Raw genomic sequence first — 10,763 nt, forward strand, 5'->3', positions numbered from 1 at the left:
ACGCTTGGAATGTTGTATCTTGAAAAAAAAGAAAAAAAAAAAAAAACGCGAACAGCTAATGGTCAAAATTTAGTTAAGTATTCCTTACACCAACAGAAAACGCCTCTGGGTATATTCGCAGAGGAGAAACCGAACAATGATCGTTGCTAATAAGATTCTATCCATTGTTACACACAGAGACACAAGTACCGGCTGGTACTCATCTATAGGTCAGCAATGCGTGTGCGGTCAGTCGGTCGGTCGGTCGGCCGGCCGGTTGACTGTCAACTGATTCACCCATTTACAATGTTCGTACGTCTGGTTGCACGTATGTATGTGCAGTTATTGTCCTGGGTAATTAGGATAAAAGTGTACTACGTAATTAAAGCTTCGTGTGAAATAAACAAGTGAACAGTACTATAAAGCATTACATAGTTCCCGATCTTGATGGTACTCGAATGGTGTAACGACTTAAATTGTGATGTACAAAGACATTGTTGATGTCGATTCAACGCAGACTTATTATGAACGTTATTTAGAAATGCTAAAAATTAGAGGCTTTAATTTTTAAAATATTTAATGTTACCCTTTAAAATTATATAATTCTCTGATAAAACGCTCGTAAGTACGACAAACATTATTTACTAAAAAAGAATAAGAGATCACAGATTAATATTAAAAGCATCTATTGTATTTAACAGTATGAATTTCGTAAGTGAAATTGTAAAGTATAATGATAATGGAAACATTCGTTTCAACGTAGTCGCATACGAAGCTATCAAGACCAAAGAATTCGTTGAATCGTCTAGAATTGTTCTACGCGAATTAGTCTCCCACGTCTATTAAATTCAGGCGTTCCGTGAACCACACAACGTTTACCTGCACGGTGGGTAGTAGATACACAGAAAAATGTTAAGGACGCATGTTACCGCAACATTGTACGTCCGACAAGTCGCACGCATACACGCGACGATATGTGGTTATCGGGAAGGAAAAGAACAACGAATAGGAGCACCACCGCGACCACATCTACAGGAGTCGTGGTCGTGGTCGTCAGAAGTGTGGCTCGAACGAGAAGAGATATCCTCCGGTTCGTGAGAGACCTATATAACTGTACTGTGTGTCTGGGTCAGGGGGCGGGCCGCCACGTTTATAGTATACTCTCTATATCGGACAGGTGTACCCCATTCCGACTCCACGAGTTCTCGCGTGCACCATCGGGCGACAGCCAGGCTGCAACGTGTCTTTCTAGCTGCCTTGACAGATATCGTGGCGCATCGCGGTAAACACGAAGAGATCAGTTGCACGGGGAGCCTTCGAGGACACTTAACGAGTCGTTTGGAAGAGCACGAATCAGCAGCAACTGGCTTTGGCAAACGTCTCTCGGGTCCTACCTTCTCGCGCCGTTCGCCGGTTTCGTCCTCGTTTTCGCCACTGAAATCGGTCGAGATCAATTGTCTGTGCTTTAGAGAGGCTCCGACCGCGCGGGTACGCGGAGATTTCGCGGCACATGGTGCTTCAATCAGTGCGGTGCATTGCTCGAATCCTCCTTTTCTTTCTCATCGCACATCTTTGACACGGAATCTGGAAAAGAGAAGTCAGAAGTTCATCTGCGTTATCACATTTACTTTCCGATTGGACAAACGTAAGATATTTTTAAGCTGTACGTATCGTGCATAATGTCGATAAATCGCTTGTAAATAATGCCTTACAGAAATTTGGTAGCTTCATATTTACCGATGGCTAATCGATGGAGATTGCTACGGAAAGTGGAAAGTAATTAGATTCTTTGACCATGACTTTATGTAAGGCAATTATGTGCGAGATGTTCTAGACGTATTTATTGTAAGACACCAAGAATTAATGAATAATTACCACGTGTTAATATGAAATCCAATTATTGGTTGATAATGATAAGAGGAATTGAAAATCGGAGAAATTATACGGTATGTACCGCGTTATAGTTAACCACGTGGTAAGCGCTTTCATTCTATCGGACGTGCGCACATGTGCAGCTACAGTTGACAGCTGCTAGTCGATCAAGAATTATTACCTCATGAAATCAGTACAGAAATCAGTGAAGCGAAATAATTTCAGTTAATTTTTTGTTATTGTAAATCATAAAACTTTTTCATAAAAGAGTAAATATAACATCGAGTAGATACATATTTTCAGTTAAACGAAACTCGTATAAATTATTAATGATGACATTCCAGCTAAACTTATTACTAAAGATATGTTCAAGTATAATTAGCATATGCAAGGAATGATTAGTAACATTAAATTATGTTACTTTCTATGTGATTATTCGGCAAATATAATCGAGAAGTATGACAGGATTAATCGTGTTAAGATAATTAGATCACGAATGAGAAATAATCGTAAAACTTAACGCACGCAGGAAAGGGGAAGACAGATGTATGTACGATCAAATAGTAACACGACGCACGCCTTTACTAGGAAAATGCATCGAGTTGCCATCAAGTTGTCAGTTTGCTCGGCTCTATTACGTTCGATTACCATATAATCACTAGATTATAGACGATAGGGTAATGTATATACATTATGTGACTACATTTCATAAACACATCATCAACGATACTAGCAAGTATCTTCACTTTTCCATTTATTGCATACGATTACGAGGTTTTATCTATCAATTAGTTATCCTGTTTTTGCAATTTGACATTGATTCTAAATCGATATTGGTTTACAGGCCGACAGACTGAATTAACGAGACAAAATTGATTTAAAGTGAAAAAGTAAGAGAAAGGTGGATAACGAGCTATTAAATTCTTATATTTGAATTCAACGATGAAAGAGTTAACTCTTTTATTTTTGTTATATTTTAACGACAGAAACGATTCGCATAGTCTTCGTCATTCCGATAGTGTAGTAATCGAGAAGAAAGGGGAACGAGAATATATTTCAATTCTTTTTCCATATGGGTCACTATTAGCTACGCACTTATTATGCGAATGTCTGACTTTGGAATTACCACACCGCTGGAACCGTTATATGTATTTGGCACCATGCCACATCTTCAGCGTGCTCGATTCATGGTTAGCATGGAACAACGGACGTGTAAACAGCCGCCGGTGATTTTTATTTAAACATGGCCTCGTAGTGAAAGAAAGAACAGGTGTCGTGGTCTACCACGGCACGAATCGTAAAGCAGAATAATAATTAATGTATGTCAGTAATAAATAAGCGTTTGTGACTTCACCGCGTTAACGGAATTCGGCGTAGATCGCGATTTCTCAAAGGAACGAATAAATTATATACTGCCGTGCGCAAAACTTTTATGTTGCACGTTACGAACAGGAAGAAACATTATTTTTATTGCAACTGTGTTATGCTTCGCCATCGCATAAGTGGAAGAAAAGTATTTTTTAAAGATTCTCTGTATCGCGACCGTAAACAATTATCGAATATTAAATAAGTTTGAATCACTTTAAACGAATTTTCGTATAGAGATCAATAAGAATTTCGAGCTCATCATTCTTTAAGAAGTTTTCAACTCACTATCATCGAAGTGGCACATTAACAACCACTTAAATCTGTAATCGGTGATTCGTTTCATGTATCGCCTATTGTCTGACTTGAAATAGGGCAGAAATCTATTGCCAAGGACGATGGACGATTTTAGCATTGAATCCACTTAAGTGGATTCGGTACGCTGATAGATGAAAACCTACTTGCCTACATTCATCGGTAGTTTTCTGTGTATCTCGAATTCACCACACGATTATGGTTGATTCACGATCATTTTGCCTTGGAAATCTTAATTTTTTTCATCTTTTTATATTTGGAAAACATAGGTACTCGGCATTAACCAGTTACAGGAAACATCTAAGTCGAATAATTATCGCGGAAGGAAGACATATATTTCTCGAATACATAATACATTACCTTTATTTAAATAAGGTTCGTCTTCCTCTTTCGATACTTTTACACGTATGAAGGAACACAGTAAAGTCGAAGGAGCACAGAAAAGCCGACACGATCACGATCGTTTCGATAGTGAAATCAGCCTGCGTTTCTTCTCAGTTGTTGTTTCTCAGTCATGACAAAGAGAATCGATGATCGTTGGCCAAGACAACGTACAAAATGATTTATGATCTTTTCTGAAACTCGGCGCGGGTTTGACGAATTTGTTTTATACCTATAGTTATCGATCATGGCAGTCTGGTATCGCGGACTACAACGAGGTAACGGAGCGAAAACCCGGACATTCGACAGGAATTTGGGACAGGTGGCCTAGTGGTCGCATGAAGCGAGCGTGTCTGATAATTGACGATTAAACACGAGCGAAGTGTCCAATGATGGACCGGTTCGTCCATTTAATGTTCAATATTTTCTACTAACAATTCTTCGTATCACCTTACTCGTACATCGATTCAGATTGCCGTGAAATTATTGCAATTATGAGCTTTATACGGTGCATATCATAATTTCTCTGTTTCTCAATCATGAATTGTACTTAATTTCGTTAACTTGGATAATTTCGATGACCCATTTATCTCGATCGTAAAAGGAAAGCTATAATCTTCGATTGACCATTATTATTTTGGATGTGTGTACATTAGTAAATATTTTATTCGTTGATAACTCTAGGCGTGAATATTATTTGTATGAGATTGTATTAATTTAAAGAAGAACAATTATTTTTTCAGCGGTACGGTTAGAATACTTCACCGTGGACGCTAACACGGTATGCGGTGGCGAATCTTCATTTTAGCCTGTCTCCTACTAAAGGGGGTAAGTAAATACGATTCTACCTTTCATTTTTTAAATAACTACCGTTTGAACGTCTACGTTTGCTTCTAAATTCTTTAATATTTTTATACTACCATTGGAATCTTAAAGATATCATCGTTTATTAAAATTTCGGTTACGTTAAAAATTCCAGTATGAGATATAGGGAACATTTTGCGATCTTCAAAACGTAGCTCCGAATAAAATCTACCAGTTTTGAAAGACTTTTTTTGCGTAAAATAATTGAACGTTCGATAAACGGGACTGAAAGTCGGGAAAAAACATATGTGAAACAGTGAATTAGTGGTCAAAACCGACCGGAGGTAAGAAAAACACGCGGCATTATTACAAAGGGGGTAGGTCGGTATGTCTGCGTGGGTAATTACTACATTATAACCCAGATATCGCGGTGGGTACATAGCCTGCGATGCCGTTACCCAGTGCTCTGACCCAGAGCTAAGGGCGACTCGAGACCCGGTCGATGTCTTGAAATGGTGCGCGGCGTTCCGATCCGGCTCATCCACGTCTACTACGAAGTAACGTTTTATCGTCGGACCTTCACCACGAATCGGTCTTGCAAGATTGCGCGCAAAAATCGCACACGAAACGACCGGTTTCGTGATCTTACCTTCCCACCCTGCATTCTTGAGGACCGACACGATTTCAATTCGTTGCTTACTTTTTTCCCATCGCTACTCGAACAACGTTCATTCTTCCAAATCGCAGGAACATTTTAAATATTTTTTGCGTCATCAATTGAAATTAATGATCAGCGTTATTATCGCTGCCAGATATGTATGGAACGATTCTACGAAAATGGAAATTTTGCTTTAAACTATATCGCGATGATTTAACGTGTTTATTGGTAAATCGAGATTCGAAGCTTTTTCCACACTTTTGTCTGTTCGTCTTAATTCTGTAACGCAGTGCTTCTTCTATCAATTACGAAGTCGATTCTAATTTGCGATTAATTTATGATAATATTATAAATAATATGATCAATCCGTAATTAATGTAAGTAATGTGTGTCATAGGTGAATATATAGTGTCAATTATTCAAGCGTATTCTTATTGAATGGGACTTACATAGTAGAATAATGTCTCGATTATGCATACTGTAGTTAGTAAGTTACCCGACGTGCAATTGTCTGTTTTATTATTTAACATGTATCACGTAACGTATAAATCGAACAAGATTTTTCATATTTCGAAGGAAGTTGACCACTTTTTTATTAATATCGTACAAAAATACGTAATAAAAGATACGGAATTTAACCATACTTACTTCCCAAACCTTCGTTTGCATTCTTTCAATGATATCTTCCAACTAAAATATCGGAGAATGATATTAAACAGTATATAATAGAGCGTGATAGTCTCTGTGTATAGGCTAAGTCAAGTGAATGAAGCGCAGTTAGAATGAATGAAATACCTTTGTAAGAAATTCTCAGAGGTAGGAGATCGCTCGGTGTAGAGGATAATCATCAACCTTCGTGATTCCTATAATTTTCATTTTTTGTCAAATCTCCTTCTTATTGGTATTAATCAGACCTTGAATAATAAAGAATTAATTACGTCGTTATTATTACGAGCAAAAGCGTAGGCTGTTATCGCGTATCGTTATTACGATCTCTAATGAAACAGCTTGTTAGCGATGTAATCTTGAGAAGCTTGTCGGATTGAAAATGAGAACAGCGCGATATGCAAACACCATTCAAGTCGTTCTAGCTGAAGGACGGTCACCGTGTTTTCTGGTTGGATGCGCATCGTCGTGGTCGAAATTCATTATGAGTTCATTCACGATTGACCCAGTAAGCTTTTCTCGAATTATGGAACGCGTTGGCCGGATAGTTACAACGAGATAAGCAGATGTCAGAATCGGAGGACGGTAGAAGCGGAAAACTGAACGTGTATCCGAAGCGCTGAGCTGGCCGATTGACCTGCGGCTAAAGACACGGGTGGTCCGTTATGCCCCAGGGTCACGCGTGAGGCAATCAGCCACTACACTGGTGTACGGGCCCGATGCTCCTATTTCATCGTTTGGTTGCCCCTCCTCGACCCTCCGAACCCGTCATTCGTCGAACAGTCAGAACGAGTTTGTTGATCGGAGGCTGTTGTCTCCTGTATTGGCCATCAGGAATGCACACGGCAGGAGATAGCTCTCTGAGCGGATCTTCGGATTGTGACAAGCGACCAAGGATGAAAAATGCATCTCCTTTGCAGAAGTTTTTTCTTTTTTATCTTATTATTTTTATCTTATTATTTTCATCGCCTTATTTCTTATAATTTCAATACCATACAAGAAACAAGAGGAATATTCATTATTTGATGTTTAAGTTACATTTATATGCATATAGTGGCTACAACAAAAATTTGATACCATGAAAATGAAACGTAGATTCACTACATATTGTATTATTTGATAAACAATTTTTACCACTAGAAGATTCAAGCGATAATAATTCACGCGAGACAAAATGTCGCAAACAAAATTAAACTACATCCATTACTTATATATCACTCGTTCGCATGTTGAAGATTAATTCTTTTGTCAGGATCGTTCAGAGTAAATTCGTGCATCGTTGCACGATAATTTAGGTGAATGTATATGTATAGTTATTCGCTGATTGCATTTGCGAGCTGATCCGGTATAAAGGTAGCCCGTTTCTAAAGAACTTGCACGTGTGTAAATTATGTAGTCCGACAACGTCAATCTACTTTCACGCTTTCTCGTCGTTTATCCCTTTCCTCTCAATGGACGTTCTACAAAATACTTCACTGCCTACTTTGCATAGAAACACGTTTACACTGATGCATTTCATTGGTGTGTTCGCAGCTGGCTCGAACGGAGGATGTCGAGGTAGTCGAGGCAATTCCCGGAGAGGACAGTCGTAACGATAATTCAGCCTTGAATCGTCAAGACAACGACATAAATACCTCGGACCAATTGGCGTTAGAATCGTTAGGCGAGAAGGATGCCGGTGGTAATCATTATAAACCGGGTGGTCTCCGAGGTCATCCCCTCCCTCTTCCGCCAAGTCGAGGTGGACTGGGACTGCCACATCCGAGACCACACCATAACGTCGCATATCATGGTCCACCGCCACCCTTGCCGCCATCGAAAGCGTCATCGGAGGCCATTGACAAGATCTACACAACGGGTAGTGGGATTAGCACAGCTGTAGGTGCAGAACCCTGGCCAGCACCCACGCCAGATATGCCGAAGATCATTTCGTTAGACGTGAAGTGCGAGAAAAATCTAATGAAAGTTTACCTCGGCTTTGATAAGCCGTTCTACGGTATAGTCTTTAGCAAAGGCCACTACAGTAACGTTAATTGTGTGCACTTACCAGCAGGCTTAGGACGCACTTCGGTTAACTTCGAGATTAGTATTCACGCGTGTGGCACAGCTGGCAACACAGAGAATGGTTTATACGGGTACGGCGCTGAATCCGGGTCAGGAACGTACTTTGAAAACATTATCGTGGTGCAATACGATCCGCAAGTTCAGGAAGTTTGGGATCAGGCGCGAAAGCTGCGATGCACTTGGCACGACTTGTACGAGAAATCTGTTACGTTCCGTCCGTTTCCTGTCGACATGCTGGACGTGGTGCGCGCCGACTTCGCCGGCGATAACGTTGGTTGCTGGATGCAAATACAGGTCGGGAAGGGTCCATGGGCGTCCGAGGTCTCCGGACTGGTTAAAATTGGTCAGACGATGACGATGGTACTCGCGATAAAAGACGACGATTCGAAATTCGATATGCTCGTGAGAAACTGCATGGCACACGACGGAAAACGAGCGCCGATTCAACTGGTCGATCAGAGAGGTTGCATTACTAGACCGAAGCTTATGTCGCGGTTCACTAAAATTAAGAATTTCGGCGCGTCCGCGTCAGTTCTCTCCTACGCTCATTTCCAGGCGTTCAAATTCCCCGACTCGATGGAAGTGCATTTTCAATGCACCATACAGATATGTCGCTATCAATGTCCAGAGCAGTGCTCCGAATCTCCTTTGTTGTTGGAGTCTCAAGGTCTTTTGGAGAATCATCATCCTCCATCTAGTGGACATCCTGATTCCAGTTACGGTCTTCCGCCCCCTATTCCGCTTCCTTTGGAAGCGTATTTGCAGGCGGCTGCGGGACGTCCTCGAGACGAAAGACGAAGAAAATCCCGAGAAATAATGCCGAGTCCTCAGAAGGCGGTCGGAGTCAATCGTATAATACGAGTTGTTTCTACAGGTGACCTGACGTTTTCCATCGATGAGTCGAACAATGGAGAATCGAGCGGATCGACGATGATCTTCCCTGTACGGAATGAGAACACCGCGAACGCGGCTATGATTTGCATGACTACTCCAGGTTTCGTCGTTACGCTCATAGTACTCCTTGCCGTGTTATTATTCTCGTGTATACTCTCCACCTACCTCTGTCTACGCCTAAGACCGTTCTCAGGAAAAGCTAGGAAGGCTGCGACGTACTATAACGAAGAACAAAGCACGCCTAAAAAGTCAACCAGGACGTGTTTTTACTCATAGGTACAAGCGATCATAGCGTTGTGAAACATGTACATTGTGAAACGTTATGCTGTCGATCGGCTTTACTTTTACGTAGAGAAGCTTCGTATCAAGCGGGTTTCTTCCTAGAGACTGGTTTGACGATTTTCATAGTGTTAAATTATTTATTGAAGCAAGTATAAAGCTAGATACGCATATTATTTAATATTTCGCTACGGGATTACTCAATCGATCGGTTGCCGGATCTTTTTATACCGCTAAGTATACAATTTCGTTCTGGCAACTTATTTGTTAGTTTTTATTTCATATTTATTCCCAGACCGATCAAGATTTATATTTAATATATTGAATGTCGCGCAAACCGGTCCTCTTGGTCGCGCCATTACAGGTATCGTAGAGGCTATAGAATGTCGCAAGCACAATTCTGTACATAAACACGTATCAGACAGAATATTGTTTGTATTAAAATAAATAGGATGCTCTCTGCTACGTGTACAATGTCTATTCGATCAGAACGGACAACTAATATGGATTTGTGCTTCGTCATAACGAAACTTACGCTCAAGCCCTTGCTGGCGACTGTGTATAGACACTCTAAAAATTTAGTCAAAGATAATCAAACATTTTGCCCTTGCAACTTCTTCGTTACAACCATTTCGGGACCATGGTATCTGGGTATTTCCTCCTGTAATTAATCGTTACCCGTTACATACGTATTGACAATATGTAACTTGATGCAACTAAGGCTGAAATATTACGAAAAAATAGTCCAAAAAAAGGTTTGTCTTTTAACATTGTTGACGATATTATTTTTTTAATATTATTTATTTATTAGATAATAACGTTTCAAATGTTTGCGGCTTTATATGCTGTATCTTGTGTATTTGTAACGGTGTAAGAGCCAGTCACTATTATGAAACTATTAAAAAATCTGCTATCTCGAGTTGAATAATTCTATGTGTAAGTTAACAATAAATACGAAACGTTTCGCTTCAGTGAAGCGAACACTTTTATACGTTAGTTCATGTATGCACGCGTTGCCATGTAACGGAGTTTCTTCTTCTAACTAAATAGAGTATGTATCTTTATTTAAAACATCGTATTAGCAATTATAATAAAACATCGATTATTTTCCAATAAATGATTTTGCGCATAATCGGTTTAACAGAATTAAAATTTGAAACTTTCCGTAATAGAATAGAGAATAAAATAATGTTTAATGATATACACTCGTGTATTATATGAAAGAACACGTAGTAGTGAAGTGTGAGAAACAAATTAGATTTAGCTAAATTCACTACTCTGTCTGAAGTAGATATTTGAAAGATTATCACATTTTTGTGCTTTCATTTCCATTTTAATACAATATCCAACGAATTAAAAAATTTTACTTCTACCTTCCTAATAATAATTTTTCAGCAAAGGCAGATAAAAAAATATTAACTGTATTCACAAGTTTACATCCGAAGTCATCATTGTCTGTGTTTCTCTTAAGATATCGGTTTAATCG

The 10,763-nt window shown here is 39.5% G+C and overlaps 1 protein-coding gene across 2 annotated transcripts; it reads left to right on the plus strand.

Annotated features, from left to right (window-relative positions):
- The first annotated feature begins 630 nt into the window (after positions 1-630).
- Dy (transmembrane protein dusky) lies at positions 631-10,205 on the plus strand. Of its 2 annotated transcripts, none has more exons than XM_072010867.1 (3): positions 631-1,642; positions 4,656-4,740; positions 7,574-10,205. In XM_072010867.1, exons 2-3 carry the CDS (start codon positions 4,696-4,698, stop codon positions 9,272-9,274), a joined length of 1,746 nt encoding a protein of 581 aa, XP_071866968.1. In that variant the 5' UTR covers positions 631-1,642; positions 4,656-4,695; the 3' UTR covers positions 9,275-10,205. The 2 variants fall into 2 exon arrangements, with proteins under 2 accessions (XP_071866968.1, XP_071866967.1); XM_072010866.1 differs by having other exon boundaries at positions 633-1,624.
- Positions 10,206-10,763: the final 558 nt, after the last annotated feature.

The sequence above is a fragment of the Bombus fervidus genome, chromosome 9 (genome assembly GCF_041682495.2).
Source record: "Bombus fervidus isolate BK054 chromosome 9, iyBomFerv1, whole genome shotgun sequence".
NCBI lineage: Eukaryota > Metazoa > Arthropoda > Insecta > Hymenoptera > Apidae > Bombus > Bombus fervidus.

Excerpts from the sequence above, each read along its gene's own strand:
- Dy (XM_072010867.1), top strand. The coding sequence starts at position 4,696 with ATGCGGTGGCGAATCTTCATTTTAGCCTGTCTCCTACTAAAGGGG. Across the intron at positions 4,741-7,573 it reads CCTGTCTCCTACTAAAGGGG|CTGGCTCGAACGGAGGATGT; the intron begins GTAAGTAAATAC and ends GTGTGTTCGCAG.